The sequence below is a fragment of the Orycteropus afer genome, unplaced genomic scaffold (genome assembly GCF_000298275.1).
Source record: "Orycteropus afer afer isolate SDZICR_OR568_19922 unplaced genomic scaffold, OryAfe1.0 scaffold00114, whole genome shotgun sequence".
NCBI lineage: Eukaryota > Metazoa > Chordata > Mammalia > Tubulidentata > Orycteropodidae > Orycteropus > Orycteropus afer.
The window spans coordinates 3521548-3542430 of NW_006921701.1; the positions used below are offsets into that span (position 1 = coordinate 3521548).

Genomic DNA, 20883 nt, shown 5'->3' on the forward strand with positions numbered 1-20883 from the left:
CAACCAATTTCAAGCTGTGCACTATACCAAAGTCTTACACTTGACTTTAAAAAAGAACAAAGTTCAAAAAAAACTTCAGCACAGAACAAGGTTTTCTTCTTTTGTGGAAGGGGTGTGAGGCAGGAGTCCTGTTTTCAAAGTATACAACAGCAGACCTTTGATAAAAAAAGATTGTCGTGGGAGAGAGATTGTGTGTTCTGGTGCTCCGCTTTCCCCTCCCCACAACCCCTCCCACCCCCTGGATCTCCCTCAAAGTGAGAATACAATGAAACTGGTTTGTATTTATAGATATTTTACAAGGTTAAATAAGAACAACAATAATAAAAAAACTGAACACTAAAATGAACAGGTTTTTTTTTTTCTTTTTTAATTTTCTTTCCAAACGTGACCAGTGTTGCTGAGTGACACTCAAGTAACTGGTGGTTTTCCTGTGCAGCTGGCTGCCTGGGACTGTTCAGGTGGAGTTGGAAGCTGATGCGGAAGCGGCGTTATTGGTCTGTCCACGGTCTCCAGCATTAGCATCTGAAAATCAGAAGTCCCGAGAGCGTGAGCAATGCTGCAACACCCCCAAGAGCACAAGCCCACTGCCTCAATTGCAGACTGCAAGCTATGTGACCTTTCAAGTTGTTTCTGGCATGTTGTTTTAAATATGGCCAATACTATGAAATCAGAATTTCTCTCTGCCTAGAGCCAAGTCTGTGCCAAGGCATGGGGCAGGGAAAGTAATAATAATGTCTCTGAATACATTATAGACCCAGGAAGCCAGAGACCATTTCTGTCAAAGCTCTTGCTACTTGCTGGGATTAGCAGTGTGTGAAAATAAATGAACAGTGCACAGCTGGGAAAACTTCCTAAAAATTCTGCATCATGTTACAATATGCCATCTGCCTAAGTGGGTGAATGGGTGGAGGCTGTGAAAGCAATGTGGGTCAGTGTTGATACGCAGAGGCACTGTGTGTAAATCAAACTCAGCTGTATGCTTTCTAAGTACTCCACACTATTCACAGAAATAGGAGACAACCAACCAGTAAAAAAGAAACAGCCACTGCAGTATTAATTACTTATTCAATACAATAAAGCATCTTATAATCAAGAAGTATCAGTACGGAGCCTATGTTGCCTATTCTTTGGAAATATGCACAACTTTACAGCTAACCTTAAATCTCTTCCAAGTTTTTTCCTTTTTTAAGGTCCATTATGCTTTCATAGCACCATTAGCATTTATATAGGCATCTAATTGTATCTAGACTGACTCTCCATCTCAGTGGGCAACAGATCGTTGCTTCTTTGGTGGCTAGTCAAGCTGCATCCCTTTCATCACGCACAATGACTCGGAATGTACTACTGATGAATTTCCTCCCAAAGACTTCACCCTAAAAACTGAGCAAGGTCTGACAGAGGTGGGCAACTTCCAAGAGCCATCTTTCTAGGAGCCACGAACCCCTGGCCATGAAGGCTGGTGACACCAAAAAGCAGACCCAGAGTTTTCCTCTCTTTAGAACCTAAGGTATTTGTAGCTCTGCTATGTCTGTGCTGAGCACACTAGAAAACAGTCCAATGTTATGGCTGAATGCAACATTTGGTCTCTTACCTTTCTAAATTTTTTAATTAGAGCAAGAAACAGAAGACCTCAGTTAGGGTCTACGCTCATCAACCCATGATACGATAACTGACCAACCCCCTCTAAAATAACTGGATGTGCACCTAATAAACTGTACAAGACAAAGAAGATGGTATTGGATGATTATTATTTTTCTTCTCTTAGTCTATTCTGTGGCTTTGTACCAGATATTATAAAGGGAATCTGTGCTTGTATTAAACCAAATTTTATTCTGTGTGACTTCAGAGGTAAAAATGACAACCTGGTTATCCCGTTAGTGACACTAAAGGTGGAACTGTAAGGTATCAAGTTCCCAATAGAGTTAATGATGTTATAATTTTTGTCTTAAAAGTAAATTTTTATACACAAAATTCTGTATCTGATACACATGCATTTTCCTAAAAGAGGATTCATGGTTGTTTGTTGTTTTTGTTTATTTCAGATTCTCAGAGATCTCTAAGAGTTGCTGGATGACACAGTCATGAATTTGATGTTCAGTATGGGAGTTCTGGTGGCGTAGTGCCTAACACATTTGACTGCTAACCAGAAGGCTGTTCAAACCCACCAGACACTCCTCGGAAGGATGACTGGGCAATCTACTTCTGTAGAGATACTGCCTCCGAAACCCAAGGAGGGGTCGCTATGAGTCAAGTCAACTTGATGGCAATGAGTTTGGTGTTTCTTTTGTTTTGTTTTTTGTTTTATCTTAATACTACTGAAGCAGCCCTGGTGGTGCAGTAGTTGAGCACTTGGCTGCTAAAAGAAAGGATGGTGGTGCAAACCCACCAGCCGCTCCACGGGAGAAAAGACCTGGGGACCTGCTCTTGTAAAGATTACAGCCTAGGAAACCCTACGGAGGCAGGTCTACTATGTCCTACAGGGTCACTATGAGTTGGAATCAACTCAAGAAGTGCACGATAATAAAATCTCAATATTTAAGAAAACACTCCACATGACTGCTCAGGTCATAAATCCAAATTTCTAGCTTTGATCCATTACTTTCCCTCTCTCCTACATCCAATGTATCAGCAAATCCTGTTTGTTCTCCCTCCAAATGTGGCTTAGCAAATGTGCAAACAGGAAATAGGAAAGAGAGTGAATGGAAGGTCTCACATTTATAAACTTCTTGTCAAAGGGTTTAAATAAGAATAGAAACAACAGGCTGGGAGAAGAGTACAGAGAATAACCACAGGAGGAGGGGTTCCAAAGGCTCTGACACCATGACGCAGTATTAAGAACCATAAAAGTTAAAAGTCTTTTAATTTGAAGAAATGCTTATTGTTTGGCTCAGTACTATTCAACAGAATTTTCTGTGATGATAGAAATATTCAATCTTCACTCTTCAATATGGTGGCCACTAGATACAAGTGGCTATTTAAATCAATTGAAATTAATCAAAGTAAAAATTTTGGTCCTTGTTTGCCCGAAACACGTAACAAGTTCTCTATAGTTACACAACTGTTCTAATTGTTGGCATATTAGTGAAAGAATATATTTCAGAGATATCAAATTAACCTTTGTGTTGCATATACTTTATAAATATACTCAGGAACTTTAAGGATACTTTTATTCCCTTATTTCCTTTATTATCCCTCTTTCCCCACTTCCCTCACAAATCTCTCCTTGCCTATTTTATGTGTTTCTACTCACCAGCTATTTTTTTCTATAATAGTTAGAAATATCTCATGACAGGTAATTCCTCTAAAAGATACAATTTTGGCAGCCCCGGATATATATTATTAAAACTTTTATTGTAATTTGGGTGAAAGCTTACAGAGCAAATCCGCTTCCATTCAATAATTCACACATCTTTTGTTTAATGTCATTTAATGTTTATGTCACTGATTGCAATCCTCTCAATGTAGTATCACTCCTCCCACTTCTGACCTTTGTGTTTTGTTTCCATTCTTCCCCCACTCCTCTTTCTGCCTTCTGAGTTCTGTTCTTGGGCAAATGCTGCCCTTTTGATCTCGAATAGGTGATTGTTCTAAAGAGTATGTACTTTCCTAGAGTTATTGTTTACCTTGTAGACCTGTCTATTGCTTGACTGAAAATTGAGCCTATGAGATTGAGTTCAGTTCCAGGTTCAAAGAGTGACCAAGGCCCATAGTCTCAGTGGTTCTACCAATATCTATCCAACCAGCAAGCCTGTTCTTTTTTATGACTGAGTTTTGTTCCACATTTTCTTCCTACTCTATCCAGGACCTTCTATTGTGGTTCCTTTCATAGCAGTCAGTAATGGTGGCAGAGCACCATCTAGTTCGTCTGGTCTCAGGGTCATGGAGGCTGAGGTTCTCAGTCCATTAGTCCTTTGGACTAATTATTTCCATGTATCTTTGCTTTTCTTCACTCTTCTTTGCTCTGGTCTGGGAGAGACCAATAGTTGCACCTTAGATGGCCACTCACAGGCTTTTAAAACCCCAGATGCTACTCACCAAAGCTATGATGCAGAATACAGTCTTTGTGGCCTACGTTGTGCCAACTGAACTTGATGCTCCCCGAGACTATGGTCCTGTGTCCCCAGGCCCAGCCACTCATTCTCTCAGAGTTTTTGTTTATGGCTAAGAAGGTTTTTTTCTTTTTCTCTCTCATAACTCTGTCCCCTGTATGCTCTACTATATTCATGCACATATCTGCAGTCTATGTAAATATATAAGTACAAATACCAGGATATATTACTTATACTGTGCATCTAATTCAGGATGGTCTGATTTAAGCCATTCTAAGTACAAATACCTGTACTGTAAAACTATATCTCAGATATGAATGTTATTGACACATCAACAAACAAGACCATTATTCACAAAGAACCAAAGGCATACCCTGAATTTATATTTAAGTTGGATCAGAAATGTACACTAATGAAATCAAAGTACTACCTGAAAGGAGAAGGATGATTCAATTTTCATTTTTTTTTTCTTTATAATGTCTACTGTTATTTTGACAAGATTATTTCTATACAGTAATGAGGGAGGAGGAGGGGGAACACACCTTAGCAAAGCATCACCAGCTGTTTCTTCATATTATTCAGAGGAATGATGTGGCACAAGACACCAAAAAAGTGTTTCCCCCAAAACCCAAACCCATCATTCAAGTGGATTCCAACTCACAGTGACCCTATAGGACAGAGAACTGCCCTACAGAGTTGCCAAGGCTGAAAATCTTTATGGAAGCAGACTGTCATATCTTTCTCCCACAAAGCAGCTCAAACCACCAACCTTTTGGTTAGCAGCTGAGTGCTCTAACCATTGTGAAACCAGGGCTCCTAAAAGGACTGCAGTCATTGCAAAATTAGAACTGAAATTAAGATACTGGTGAGGCAACTCATCCATGAGGAAATTGGAGGGCTGGTCATCAAGACTGTTAATATTTGATCTGCCATCAGCAAAGAGACATCAACTGCCTGTGAGCTCAGGGGCAAAGTATATTTTAATCAAGAAGCTTGGTTTTTCCAAGGTAGGGAACTGAAGGTCATGGGGACACAGACAACATTTTCATCTTTTCTTTAAGTTAAAAGAACTAATTTAGGAATAAAGAGTACGAAATAACATTAGGATTAAAGTAAGTGACTTCTTGAGTACTCTTGAGGAACACCCCAAAAGATATTTATTAGACATTCACCAATTTAATCAGGAAGATTTTATATTACGTTTAGGAGAGGGAATCCAGTTGAAAATTGTGACTTAACAGGGGAGAACACATTTTGCATTGAAAGAATCTCCTAGAAGTGATGTTTAATATTGCTCTGGTAAAAGAAATGACTAAACCATTTTATGTATCTATATACTAACTCAAGGAGGGGTTGCTATGAGTGGGGTCCAACGTGATGGCACATAACAACAACAACATACACTAACTTGGGAGCTCTGGTAGCGGAGTGCCTAAGGCACTCGACTGCTACCAAGTTGGTAACGTGTAAAAACATGCATGTGCAATACACACTCATTTCCTCCTCCGCTGCCCTCATTCTAGGTTGGCTGGTGCTGAGATGATGGGGAAACAGAAAAGTACTTGCACTGCCAGTGATATGTATAAACTGGGACAAGCTTTCCAAAAGGGAACTAGACAATATTTATAAAAATTCAAAATTTAAAATTCTTCATACTTTGTAACAGTAATTCTACTTTTAGAAATTATCTGAAAAGAGTAAGCATGACATTATGCAAAGACGAAGTAGCCTGATGACACAATGGTTAAGTGTCCGGTTGCTAAGCGAAAGGGTGGAGATTTGAACCCATCAGTGGCTCCACCGGAGAAAAGACCTGGCGATCTGTTCCCATAAAGATCACAGCCTTGGACACCCTATGGGACAGTTCCACTCTGTCCTATAGTCACTATTAGTCAGATTCACTGGATGGTACACAACAACAAGTGGGGATTAACTGACCAACTAGGAAGGGGTTTAATTCTGCCCAATTAGAAAGAAGTGACTGGTGATGTAGAAGGTGATAGGAATTCTTGGGTAGAAATAATTGTAATAGTTAGGGAAGGGGGCCAACTTGGCCATGGCTAAATTTCTACCATAGATTTCAAAACAAATTTCAAAATTTTCAAAAACAAATAGGTATTATTTTGTGGCCAGAGTCTTTAAAGAGGGCTAATAACTGACAAGAAATAGAAAATTATAAAATACAAAATTCTGACCAAGCAATTGCAAATACTCTTAATGCAAAATAAAGGGAGAAGAACTAAAGAAACCAGCTTTAAAAAGGTTTTCTCTGACGAGCTCATAATTTAAGTAATACAATATAACTTTAAGAAGATAGATTTTGTCCAACTTTTGTCATGATTCTCTTTACTGAGAGAAGGATTTCCTATCTGGAAAGGATACAGTAAAAATCCTATAAACAAAATGCAGCCCTAGGAAGGTTAGGGAAATCTACACATTTTAAAAGGCTTCAAATCTAGAATCCACAGTCTAAGAAATAAATTCTAAAATCAATTACAGAAACCCATAGTTCACAAATATTTAGGCACTAGAAACTTTCATCTTTGATTAGGTTACTTTCCTTGATGTGAAAAGGCTTAAAGTTTTTTTGACACTAGCAAAGTACTTCACAAAGTTTTTCATAACATTCTTATGTAGATGAGTATTTTAAGGTTGGCTTATAGTTAAGCAATTAACAAGAAGATAAACAATCATTTCAAGATCACCAGAAATATAATCTCTAGGAATCCCTGCCTAGTTCCATTTAAAGTATTTTATCAGTTACCCAGATGAAAGTCACCCCCCCCACCAAAAAAAAAGGAAGGAAAAAGAAACTCTCTGATAGGCCCTGCTTTTTTTTTTTTTTTATTTGATAGATTTCAGTAATTGGTTGAATAGAGGCTGAAATCTGCCATGTTTATGAAATGTGCAGATGATACAGATTGTGTAGAAACCTAACATACCGACACATTATGTCATACCCAGGATCAGGATCTGAAATCCTTATTGGTATGAAGGACATGTTGGCTATCTTTAAAATCTGAAAGACACTTGCATGGAAGGACTGGGTTGGTTCCGTACAACTCCAGGGATAGGATCACTGAGTGGAAGAAGGTATACCCACCCACCCACTGCCATCAAGTGAATTCTGACTCACAGCAACCCTGTAGGACAGAGTAGAACTGCCCCACCCAGGGTTTCCAAGGCTGTAAATATGTATGTTGTTGTTAGGTGCCCTCGAGTCATCTCTGACTCACAGTGACCCTATGGCACAGCAGAAACAAACACTGCCTGGTCCTGTGGTCAGCCTCATGATCTCTGCTATGCCTGAGCCCATCATTGCAGCCGTTGTGCTTATTCATCTTGTTGAGGGCCTTCCCCTACTTTGTTAACCCTCTACTTTACTAAGCATGATATCCTTCTCCAGGGAATGATTCCTTCTGACAACATGACCAAAATAGGTGAGATGAAGTCTGGCCATTCTTGCTTCCAAGGAGCATTCTGGCTGCACTTCTCCAGGGCAGATTTGTTAGTCCTTGTAGCAGACCATGGTACTTTTAGCATTCTTCTTCAACACTATAACTCAAAAGCAGCAACTCTTCTTCGGTCTTCCTTATTCACTGTCCAGCTCTCACATGCATAAGAGGCCACTGAAAATACCATGGTTTGGGTCAGGTGTACCTTAGTCTTCAAGGAGACATCCTTGTTCCTTATCACTTGAAAGAGGTCCTTTGCAGCAGATTTGTCCAATGCAATATGTCATCTGATGTCTCAATTGCTGCTTCCATTGGTATTGATTGTAGAACCAAGTAATATGAAATCTTTGACAACTTCAATCTTTTTTCCATCCATCGTGAAGCTGTTTACTGGACCAGTTGTGATGATTTTTGTTTTCTTTATACTGAGGTGTAATTCATACTGCAGACTGTAGTCTTTAATCTTCATCAGTTAAGTGCTTCAAGTCATCCTCACTTTCAGCAAGCAAAATTGTCTCATCTGTGTATTGCAGGTTGTTGAGTCTTCCTCCAATCCGAATGCCTCGTTCTCTGTATAATACAGCTTCTCAGATTATTTGCTCAGCATACAAGTTGAATAAGTATAGTGAAAGGATACAGCTTTGATGCACTCCCTTCCTGATTTTAAACAATGCAGTGTCCCCTTGTTCTGTTTGAACGATAGCCTCCTGATCTATGTACAGGTTCCTCATGAGTACAATCAAGTGTTCTGGAATTCCCATTCTTCTCAATGTTATCCATAATTTGTCATGAACCACACATATAATTGAATGCTTTGGCATAGTCAATAAAACACAAGTAAACATCTTTCTGGTATTCTTTGCTTTCAGCTAAGTCCATCTGATATCAGCAATGATATCCCTTGTTCCACGTCCTCTTCTGAATCCAGCTTGTGTTTCTGGAAGCTGTCAATATACTGCTGCAACCATTTTTGAATTCTCTTCAGTAAGATTTTACTTGCATGTATTATTAATGATATTGTTAGATAATTTCCACATTCTGTGGGATCACTTTTCTTTGGAAGGGGTATAGATATGGATCTCTTTCAGTCAGTTGGCCAGATAGCTGTCTCACAAATTATTTGGCATAGATGAGCAAGTGCCTCCAGTGTAGCATCCGTTTGTTGAAACATCTTAATGGGTATTCTGTCAGCTCCTGGAGCCTTGTTTTTCACCAATTCTTTCAGTGCAGCTTTGAGTTCTTCCTTCAATACCATTGGCTCTTGATCACATGCCACCCTCTTGAAATAGATGAACCTCGACCAATTCTTTTTGGTACAGTGACTATGTATTCCATCCATCTTCTTTTGATGCTTCCTGCACCATTGAATATTTTGCCCATAGAATCTATCAATACTGTAACTCGAGGCTTAATTTTTCCCCCTCAGTTCTTTCAGCTTGAGAAATGCCAGGCGTGTTCCTCCATTTTAGTTCTCTAACTCCAAGTCTTTGCACATTTCATTATAGTAATTGGCTTTGTCTGCTTGAGCTGCCCTTTGAAATCTTTTCAGCTCTTTTGTCTTGTCATTTATTCCATTTGCTTTAGCTACTCTTTGCTCAAGGGCAAGTTTCAGAGTCTCTTTTGACATCCATTTTGGTTTTCTTCTTTTCTTGCCTTTTTAATGACCTACTGCTTTCTCTGTGGATGATGTTCTTGATGTCATCCCACAATTCCTCTGGTTTTCGGTCACTGGTGTTCAGCATCAAATCTATTCTTTAAATGGTCTCTAAATTCAGGAGGGATATTATCAAGGTCATATTTTCACTCTTGTGGACTTGTTTTAATTGTCTTCAACTTCAACTTCAACGTGTATATGAGCAGTTGATGGTCTGTTCCATGATCAGCTCCTGGCCTTGTTTTGGCCCAAGATAATGAACTTCTCCATTGCCTCTTGCCACAGATGTAGTCAATCTGACTCCTGTGCATTCCATCTGGGGAAGTCTACATGTGCAGTCATTGCTTACGTTTCTTAAAAAAGGTATTTGTAATGAATAAGTCATTGGTCTTGCAAAATTCTGTCATGTGATCTCCAGCGTTACTTCTATCACCAAGGCCGTATTTTCCAACTACCAGTGACTCTTTTTTGTTTCCAACTTTTGCATTCTAGTCACCAGTGATAATAAATACTTCCTGTGTACAAGTTCTATCAATTTCAGACTGCAGAAGTTGACAGAAATCTTCAATATCCTCATCTTTGGCTTTGGTGATTGGTGTGTAAATTTGGATTATAGTAGTATTAACTGGTCTTCCTTGAAGGCATATGGAACACATTCCACATATGGCTATTATCCTATCAATGACAGTGCTGTACTTCAGGACAGATCTTGAAGCAGTCTTTGTGATGATGAACGTCCCACCACTCCTCTTCAGTTTGTCATTCCTTGCATAGTAGATCATATGGTTGTCTGATTCAAAATGTCCAGAACCAGTCCATTTCAGCTCATCAATGCCTAGGATATCAATCTTTATGTGTTCCATTTCATTTTTGACAACTTCCAATTTTCCTAGATTCATACTTTGTTCATTCCATGTTCCAATTATTAATGGATCCTTGCATCTGTTTCTGCTCATTTTGAGTTGTGCCACATCAGCCCAATGGAGGTCTCGAAAGCTGTACTCTCTACATTGTTAAGCTGTCTGTACTCTGAGGAGCCAGCTCTTCCCCAGTCAAATTTTGAGTGCCTTGTGACCTGATGGGCTCATCTTCTGGCACTATGTTGGACAATGTTTCAGGGCTGTTCATAAAGTTTTCCAGAAATATATCAGACAGTGTTTCACTGCTATTCATAAGGTTTTCACTGGCCAATTCTTTGAGAAGTGGAAGGCCTCTTTCTTCTTTTGAGTCTGTCTAAGCCGAGAAGCTCCGGTGAAACATCTCCATCACAGATAACCCTGTTGGCATTTTGCAACATGGTGGCACAGTCTCCAGCCTCAGAGCAACACGTGTGTAAGCCACCACAGGACGACAGACAAGTTCGTCTCCCTTAGTTGTTCTTAACCCCTTTGCACCTGCCTACCTCAGGCCCCGGTCTTAATATAGAGCCACACCCAAGCAAAAAGCAGCTTCCAAGCCCTGGGCTTGCCTATCTCAGGCCCTGGCCTTAATATAGATCCACACCCAATGCTTAGGTTTTTCACAAGTTGTGGTTTTTTGCATGGGTGTGGATCTATATTAAGACCGGGGCCTGAGGTAGGCAGGTGCAGAAGGGTTAAGAACAACTAAGGGAGAGGAACTTGTCTGTAAATATATATAAAACCAAACTCACTGCCATTGAGTTGGATCCGACTCAACATCCCTTCCTTGAGTTTCTGAGGCAGTATCACTACAGAAGTAGATTGCCCAATCTTCCTTCCGAGGAGTGGCTGTTGGGTTTGAACCTCCAGCCTTCTGGTTAGCAGTCAAATGCCGTAGGCATTTGGGGAAAAATTTCAAGGTTAAGAAAAGGTAAACTTTCTATCAGAGTGATACAAAGATGGAATGTATTCATTTTTGCAATGAAGGGTTTCCAGTTACTAAATATACATAAACCTGGAACAGCACCAGTTCTCAGTAGGTAGTAGTAAGAGGGGTGAGCTGAAATCAGTGGTTTTCAAATTTGTTTTAAGAGTAGAACCACTGTGCTGAAATAAACTGTAGCCAGGAAACTAATATACAAAACAGATAAAGAAAAAAACCAGCTTTCATTAAAATTTCCTACTATGTTTTATTAGTAACTGCAATCAGCACTGGACCAGATGACTTCTACAGTGGTTCATTAGGAGAATGGTAATTTCTTGAGATTTATTACTCTAGATAGTCCAGATTGTCCCAAATGAAGTAAACGAGACAATTCACTGGGGGTGTGGAGGAAATAAGAATTCTGTTTCTGTTTAGTATGGGTATTTTTCTAGAGGTTCTCATGTCAATCAGAGTTGTGGTCAACTATATTTGATATAGGTGACAGAAACCAATGTATTTTAAAAACTATTTAAAAAAATGTGAGCTTTTTGGAGAAAAAAGAAATATCCATACCTACTAATTCAACATGAATATTTTAACTTTTGCATATTTCTATCTAATCCTTATCTACCTGCAAACATACATTTTGGTACAGTTACCAACATGGTTGATTAGATTTTTAGATTTTTCCCACATAAACTGAGATAACTATTTCCACAAATGTCTACAAATTTCCTAATTGTTCTTTTCCCCCAAAAGGCTACAATAAAGATGAAAATTTCACAATGTATTAAACCAGATCAGATTTTCCAGTTCTAAAATGCTGTTTATTTTGGTGTGTATGTTCTCTACTAAAGGAGCTCTGGAGGCACAGTGCCCAAGGTATTTGACTGCTAAGCAGAAGGCTGGCGGTTCAAACCTACCAGCCACTCCGCAGAAGGAAGATGGGGGCAATCTACTTTCCATAAAGATTTACTGCCTTGGAAACTCAATGGGGAGTCACTATGAGTTGGATCAACTTGATGGCAGTGGGTTTGGTTTGGTTCTCCATTAAGTTGGCTTAAATCAAGTAAGTCAGCTAATTCAGTTACTCAGAGGTACATATTATAATTAATTCACCCCTGGGCATTTTAGGGGTATATTATTGTGATGATGCAGCTAACGTGGGTGATTAGAAATCCTGATGTTGAAAATTTCAAATGTGAAAATGTTATAGGCCCAGATCTTCAAAGTCTAGAAGTTAATAGCTTAGTAGTTTCTTTCTTTATACCTTGGAGTAGACCCAGAAATGCTTTGTGGTATATATATTTACACTGAGGGACATTTTAAAAAGTAGCCATATGAAACTCACTATTACATTTATTGTTGGGATGGTAATGAAGATTTCATTTACTCTACAGTACCAAATCCAATGTTCTAAGGGAGAAATACTCCTCAAATAACAGAGCCCCTTAGTTACCAGCCTGCTACTTATCCAATGGACAAGAGAAAATTTTAACAGATAACATTTCTTTGTTTACTTTAGTTATTAGGAAGCTCAGAGAAATATATGAAACCCTCTTTGGTTATTATTAAGGTATCCAAGGCATGGATTTCTCTGGACTAATTTTAGCTCTGACTTCACCCTATGATTCCTCTAGTAACTTCCCTATACCCTTATTTACTCCAACTTTGAAGTAGATGCTCATGGTCCAACTCCAACATCAGGTTTCATTTTTATGCTGAAATCTGATTTCAACAGCTATAAGAATGTATATCTAAACTCACTGCTGTTGAGTCAGATCTGACTCATAGCGACCCCTCCTTGGGTTTCCAAGGCAGTTATCACTATGGAAGCAGATTGCCCAATCTTCCTTCTGAGGAGTGGCTGGTGGGTTTGAACCGCCAGCCTTCTGGTTAGCAAATGCCTTAGGCACTATGCCACCAGAGCTCCCACCAAGAATGTATACACAGCAATCATGTATTTTTGGGTAACTGCTGAAAAATAAGTATCAAAGCAACATAAAAGTCAGATAACACTGAGTTCCTACTAGGCAGTCATTCTATCCAAAAAAACCCCATCAGTTCAGTATCTCATATTTAGAAAATTATTTTAAATTACCCAGAAGTTATCTATCATAATTGTCATTTAAATCCATAGCCTAAAGCTATTCTAATAAAACTCTTGGGAGCTAGTTCAATAAGGAAATGTGTTAGTTCAGGATAAGGGACTATTTTAGGGTCTGAACAACCAATCTAATCTAACTTGGGTCACTGATTTATTAATAAGGTCATCTAAGCAACTCGGTCTTCGTTTTAAATAAATAGGTCATAGTAAAAAAAAAAAAAAAAAACCCACAAAACTTACATTTTTACATTAAAAAAATTTAAAGGCACAATGGACAGATATTTTGATTTTTACAACACCCTCTAAGGAGAACACTGTCACTCTATTTTGCAGACTGAGAAAAACTAGTAAGAGTTCAAATGACTTGCTGAACATAGCACTTGATAACAGAATGGGATCTAGAAAAAAGATCTTTCTTTCCAGACTTTTCATGGAAAGAAAGTAGGACATGGATTAGAATGAGGTATTTTAAATCATTATATGTTCCAAAAGATTAGAAAGGAACAAACAACTCTACATCAGATAACAGGAGACATTTAGAACAATGGGCTTTTACCTTTACTGCAGAGTGCTAAGAACTAGTAATGAGAGATTTTATTTCCTGCAGCATACATGTGCTTAGGCAAAAATGAGCCTGATCCAACTCAATGTGACAGAATGGAGTCTGCTCCAGAGAGCTACGTTTTTTTTTTTGGGGGGGGGGGGGGGGATGGGTGGGGAGGGAGAATAATAAATAATAATAATAAAAGGTCCTAATCCTAAGCCCTAATTGTGATACCTATTAAATCTCTAAGTTCACTTTACTAGCATCTAGCCATTCTTTGGAGAAACTTCACTCAAGTGTTGGGTATTTTTAGAATCTGTAAAGAAAAAGATCTTCACTGAATCAGGTCCCATCTCTGGCTGGCTAAGCAACAAGAAGCATATCCCTAGCTCTAACCTGGGAGTTCACACGAAAATTTTTTGTTGTTGTTGTTTTTGATAGATGAGAGTCTAGTCACATTCACATCTAAATCTTAGTCAAATGTATTTGCACTGCAGTTTTATCCTTTTCAAATGACAAAATCACACCATTCTATATTTTATATTTCTTGAAAATGTGTCATCCCAGTATACAAGTATAATTTACATTCAGGGTAATGGACTAAAGTGAATTATCTTCCATACACTATATATGTACAGATGGTTTTCTGATCAAAGCATCTCACTGGATATATCTTAATCACAAAATAATATGGAAAGTATGAGTTTTTAAACAATAACAAAGGTGACAGATGTAACACTGTAATAAGATATTTACGCTTAGATATAGGATTCATGTGCTTATGTTGTGTCTTTTGGGGAAAATATAAACATTTTATTCACATTTACAATTGGCTATGCTATGTTTTGATACTTGCTCACATTCGTCAAATAAAATGAAATGGAGAGGAGCATGTCCTTTTTTCAAGCAGAGTATGTTTTTATAGAAGAGACTTATGTATCTTCACCTGAGGCTGCTGTGGCATTTGTAGGGGTTGATGCGGCTGCTTGAATCCGAGCATGAGGAGGAATTAGGATGGTAGCCAGAGGTGGATTACTTGACAGCTCTAGAGAAAAGGCAAGATACAAATGTTAGAGCCCACTGTTAACACTGTATGTGAAATTACTTTATTAGTAATAATAAGCATAACATATTACATTAGAGCACTGGTTTACCAGAAAAAAGACATGATAAATTTATATATCAAACTAAATCAATGAGCTTATAATCAACTACAGAGAAAGCCTGCAGAAATGCTGTGGTAAAAGTAAAAGTCTCTATCTCTTAAAACTAGGATAATCTGAGAACTAAAGATACCTTGAGGAAAAGTTATGGCCAAAAGTTTGAGAGTAAACATTCTAGTAACATAGGTTTCCATCTTTCATTGATTTAAATATATCAGATTTCCCATACTAATCTGACAGTATTTGACTATAGGAATGGAGGGTGATGGTGTCACAGCAAAGAGAACATGACTAAAGTCTGAGTGTGTTTGTTTGTATGTGCATCCATACACAATTGTCTGCACAGATCAACCGACCCAATTGCTTACAAGCCAACAGCAGATAAGAACTATCCAAACACTAGTGGAAAGATAATTTAAGAAACACCTGTTTAAAGTCTCATTGCTTTTTATTAAAAATAAGAATGTTTTTATTAATTTGTATTTCATTTTGAACTCAGTAAGATTATTATTTTCAAAAGTTTGAAATAGATTGCCTGCATGTAGGAAGGTTAATTCTGTCAACTATATAACAAACTGCCTTTCTTTAAAGAATGAAGTTCTGTATATGACCCATAAAGAATTATTTTAAGATGATAATGAGTCTACTGATGTGCAAAAACAGCAAGTAGTGGTGGTGCGCTTATACAAAGAAAGCATCCAGTGTTAGTTTAAGATAATCTACTTGTATATATCCTGGCTTGTCTGGGACAACCCTGGTAAATGCTTGTTATTCCAGCATTCATCTGGTGTGTAGTCATTTTCACTCCAGTGTCACAGTTTGAAGAAATAATTATACAACCATACAAGCTAGAGAAGACATTATCCTCTGAGCCATAACATGCATTTTGAGAATTAGCAGACATGGCTTAGGTGAATGTTTTTGTTTGTTTTTCAATTGAGGTACATATCACATAACACTAAACTATTTTAAAGCGTACAACATTTAGTATATTCACAGTGTTGTACAACCATCATGTCTATCTAGTTTCAAAATGTTTTTATCACTCCAAAGGGAAACCTGGTACCTATTAAGCATCACTTTCCATCCCACATGCCCCCAAACCCTTGGTGAAGGAAATAGTGTTTTAATGCAGGAGCTTTCAAATGTTTTCTAGTGCAAAGCCCAGGCAATATTGATTTATTCGACTTGATACCTAAGTGTCTAAATTCTACACTACTAAATAAGGTACTAATGACATGAAATTACGATAAAGAAAAGGAATAAACTAATGCCATGATAATTGAGACAATATTATTCTTTATCTTTTCCCCTTCAACAGGAGAGAGTCCAGCCCATCAATTAACAGTTCTCCTCTAACAATCAGTTTCTAAGAGGTGCTGTTTGTCCCCATCAGATTTAGGAGCTGTTTGGTTCTCACTGAGAAACAGGAAGATTCCATGGCATTTTACTTCAATCAGACCAATTTTAACCCCACAATTTTATACCCAGGCAAGCAACCATGGTAACTGCCATGGCTAATGACCTGACAATTCTAAGAATTAAAAAACTACCAGTACAGAATCTGGTAGTTATTCTTCATAAGCCTAAAAGAAAATCAAATTTACCATCCCAGTTAAGAAGAAAATCTCCTAAATCTTCTTTAAAATCCACCTGCCTACTCATTCATTCATGCTAACAATACTGAGCAACAAATAATGTGCTAGGCTCAAGGACAGAGAGAAACAAAGGTAATTGTGAAGTCCACAAACACTAACATGGATGTTCTTAACCTGGAGTTCCCAGTGGGTGGCCTTAAGTGGGGGAGGCATAACAGCTGAAAACTTAAGGAATTCTAAACTGGACAATCACTCCTTGCTTTATATCCCTCTAACTTCTATACCCCATTGTCCATCTTCCTTAGTCGTAAGTATTCTGTAAGGTTGATTCCTTCCATCTGTCTGTGTCTCTCTATCTCAGAGAACCTGTTTACTATCCCCTCTTTTGCCTGAATGAATGAAGATGCCTCCTTGTCCTCTTGCTATAGTCCTGTTCTCTCCACTGAAAGTCTGTTCCTTTTATGGGGAGAGACTATGGGTAATTCTATGGGGCTGTCACAACATATATATGGACCTCCTTATTCCTTTCATTAAAGACAAAATGTCTGTAATTACTACCCAACAATTACTACCTACTGCCAATCATCCTGCCTATCCATGGCAATAAGTAGTAAGGAAATGGAGAATATGGATATTATGGAATGGAAGAATGCAAAATAAATAAATAAAATAATAATAATAATAAGGATGGCATTTTAGAGAACAAAACAGCAACAGAACTTGTCAGGATCAGGGAGGAGAGCTTATGCATACTTGAAGGCAGAGAAGAAGTCAGTAGAGAAGAGATTGAAAATGAAAAGTAAGCTAATGCTTATTTAACTACGTATGTGTGTTAGGCTTGAGAACAGGAAGGTAATGAAAATAAGGAGGTCCATAATATTTAAGTAAGGCTAGCTTTGGAAAAGTGAGAAGCAGGAAGGATAAGAAACTGTGTTACCTCAGAGACATGGTTCAAAACAAAATGGCAAAAGGTCCCAGAGGCTTTAAAAAAGTTAATGGATGATAAGGATTTCTTTAAGCCAACTGTAGATGTCATGAAACTATTCACACACACAAACAACATAATAGGTAATTAAATATGTTCTTATCAATTATTATGTGCTCTGTAAGAAAACATTTTAATAATGTACAATTTTAAAAAAAGCAAAGTGAGTTTAAATATAGCTATCAATCAACCAACCAAAATAATTATCAACCAAAAAATGTCTTAACCACTATACCACAACAGCTCCTCATCACTCCACAAAAGGCTAACCTAATTCATTTAATTTTGTTATTATTTTTGTTTATGCTGCAAACTACAGAAGAAACATTCCCATGAAAAGACAAACCAAGTAAATACAATATCATATCTAACTGCCAGATAGTTAGATAACAATTTTTTGAAGGGAAAAACATAAAACAAAGCTCAAATCTAGTTGAGAAAACCTGAAGTTTTCCTTAATCCAAAGTTTATACTCTTCTGAGTATAAGATTTACAATTTACTGGTAAGAAGGAACAGGTAAGAAACTTTCCTAGGGTGTTCCCCGGCCCCTCCACTCCCTGCCTTGGAAGGAGGTTTAATATATGTTTATTCAAACTGCACTGTGTCAAAGCTGAGGATAAATTGCTTTGTGTGACCCAAAGGGACGAAATCAACCCCTTTACTGACTAAACCTACTCTTTATCTGTATTTTACATTTTATTATAATTTATGCTTTCTATAATTTGAACATTTCTCATATTTTTGAATTCATTACCAAGAAATGATTCATAATATTCTTTTATAATTATTATTTTTAAAAAATCTTTTTATTGTGATTTGGGTGTAACTGACTAAACTTACTCTTACAAGTGTCATCAGGTAGAAGGAATCTTTTTCCTTCATTTGATTTGAAGGCACTCACTCTGCAAATTCCCAGAAAGGAGCAACACAAGAGGCAGAGGGTTTCTTTTTCTTTTGCAAGTCGTCCAAGGTTCTTCCTAATCAGGTCTCTTACACATACATGAACACTGCCAGGGGTTTTCTGTTTATATAGGTAAAACTGCTATTTCTCTCTATCTACAAAAAAGTTTAAACTACTTAAGAAAAGGGTGCTCATTTCATTTGTGTACATTTTTGAACACTGGTTCCAACACTAGGATGGTACATCTTGATCTCCGACATTACTGAATTCTAATGTTGCTTATTCGGATGTATATAAACTAACAACCCTATTGTAACTGGTTTTCTCCTTTGCTAACAATTTCAAAGTACCCAGGAGACAAGTTCTTAACATGCATATTCCACTCGTACCTGGGAAATTAAACAAATATTAATTAGAAGATTAGACAAATAGCAATAAAATGCCATGCCTTTACTTCCACCGCTTGGTTATACTGGCAATTTTTAATGTGAAAACTACATGGTATCTTTACAAATCCATGAATGTTTTGCCTCAGAATTACTCAACAGGAATCATTATAATCTATACCAGACACCAGGAAAATGTCTGAATGTCTTCAGCACCCTGCATTTGTAGTAAAGAAATACCTTAGGAAGTTATCTAGCAAAAATGTACTTTTAAAGTTCAGATGATTAAAGAGAATAAACTTTAGTAACCTGAAAATTTTATACTCAGAACTCCAATCTTGATTAGGGGTAATAAATGAAACAATACTATGAATTCTTTCATTCAACTGAAAATAACTGCTAATGTACTGAATTCTGGGGAAACCAGTCTCTTGTTTTTCTGTATCCATTTATATCAGGAATTTACATATATCAACCCTATCACAGTCTATGTGTTTAGCTTTATTTTTCATATTTTCTATCTTTTTGGAGTCAATTCATTTTTATAATCAGAATTTTAGAGGTAGAGGTTTCTTGAATATTTTTTAATCCCACTATCTTATTGTTTTAAATGAGAAAATTAGAGATAGCACCCTTGCCAAGATCTACAACTAGTTAGAGGGAGGGAACTATGCAATGCTACACCTCTTTTTTGACTTGGTTATATATCATGAACCACCAGAGTTGTAGGACTTCTGGAATATCTATCCAAATTGAACACAGAACTTCAGGTCAAGATACGAGTTTTATCTGTTTGTTCCTGTACAATTCCACATTCTTCCTAATAGTATGGACAAATCAGCAGAGTAGAACAAATAGTTTCAGGGAAAATGGTAATGATTCTCACATATAATTGATCATTTAGAGCCCAAAATCTTGAGTACAGTCAACATTATTTGTTGTTAGTACTCTAGCTGTCCGAACGAAAACTTACTTGCCCCCTCTGGCCCACTGATGAATTTTCAAAGGTCCTCTCTGGAAGGGCTTTCTATCAGCTTATCATTTCAATATCCAGAGATTTTACTCTTCTAGATAAATTATAAAATATTAAAAATAATTCTGACATCAATTCCTTTGATAAGTAAAACCAGCTCTACCTTTCAGTCATTTACCAGCACAATCCATTTCTTTAGACCCAAACTTCCTAAGTTCATTCTCTTAAATTCATATAAACCCTCTTACAGTCATTTTCACTCAAAAGAATACAATAGAATACAGGGATAGCCATGCACAAGCTTCACAACTCAGTTTTAAAAAAGTAGAGGGGTTAAGTCCATTAGAGCAGGTGTGAGTTTCATGTATGATTTCATCCATATCTCCTATTTGATAGAACTCTGGTGGTGTAGTTCCTAAGGCATTTGACTGCTAACCAGAAGGCTGGTGGTTCAAACTCATGAGCCACTCCTCAGAAGGAAGACAGGGCAATCTATTTCCACAGTGATATTGCCTAGGAAACCCAAGGAGGGGTTGCTACGAGTCGGATCAAACTCGAAGGTAGCGAGTTTACTATGAATTATGAGGAGCTCTGGTGACCCAGTGCCTAAGGCATCTAACTGTCAACCAGAAGATTGGCAGTTCAAATCCACCAGCCACTCTGCATAAGAAAGACGGGCAATCTACTTCTGTAGACTGGAACCCAATGGGGGGTTGCTCTGAGTCGGAACTGACTCTATGGCAGTGGGTTTGGTTTTTTGGTATTATGAATTACAGTAAGTCTAAAACTTAAAACTCCTAACTCAGGGTTCATATTAATTTGAGAACAGTTTTAGAAGATACTCTTTTACCTCAGGCAGTTGAAATAATGGCTTATCAAGGACAAGCCAGGCTAGAAGAAATTGCCCAGGACATAGAAAGGCACATAAGCAGGTGGGCTTACCATATTTATGTGCATCACTATTTTATAACAGGAAAATAAGGTTAAAAAATCATTGCTACCAAGATCATGGAGCCTCTTAATTACCTTAAACAATGAGTTACAATAAATTATAAATAAGAAGTGTACTGCTTTCAAAGAAAGGAAACATAAACCCCTTGATGAGCCGGGCTTCAAGAATATTTGCTTTTTTGCCTACCCCCAACTTGTTCTTTATCCTGTTGTCAGCACTTCCTATTCTGTAACACAGTTCTATACTCTTCTTAAAAAAAAAATCTTTCTCTGATCCTTTTCCCATTTCCCT

The 20883-nt window shown here is 37.6% G+C and overlaps 1 protein-coding gene across 1 annotated transcript in view; it reads right to left on the reverse strand.

Moving 5' to 3' along the window:
- Window positions 1-408: 408 nt before the first annotated feature.
- Window positions 409-20883, reverse strand: part of GSK3B (glycogen synthase kinase 3 beta) — a 334697-nt gene continuing 314222 nt past the window's right edge. Inside the window, exons 11-14 of the mRNA XM_042781401.1 lie at window positions 14580-14678; window positions 11284-11285; window positions 6372-6418; window positions 409-523 (exon numbers count right to left, since the gene is read on the reverse strand). Coding sequence (XP_042637335.1) covers window positions 409-523; window positions 6372-6418; window positions 11284-11285; window positions 14580-14678 — 263 coding nt within the window. The remainder of the gene's footprint in view (window positions 524-6371; window positions 6419-11283; window positions 11286-14579; window positions 14679-20883) is intronic.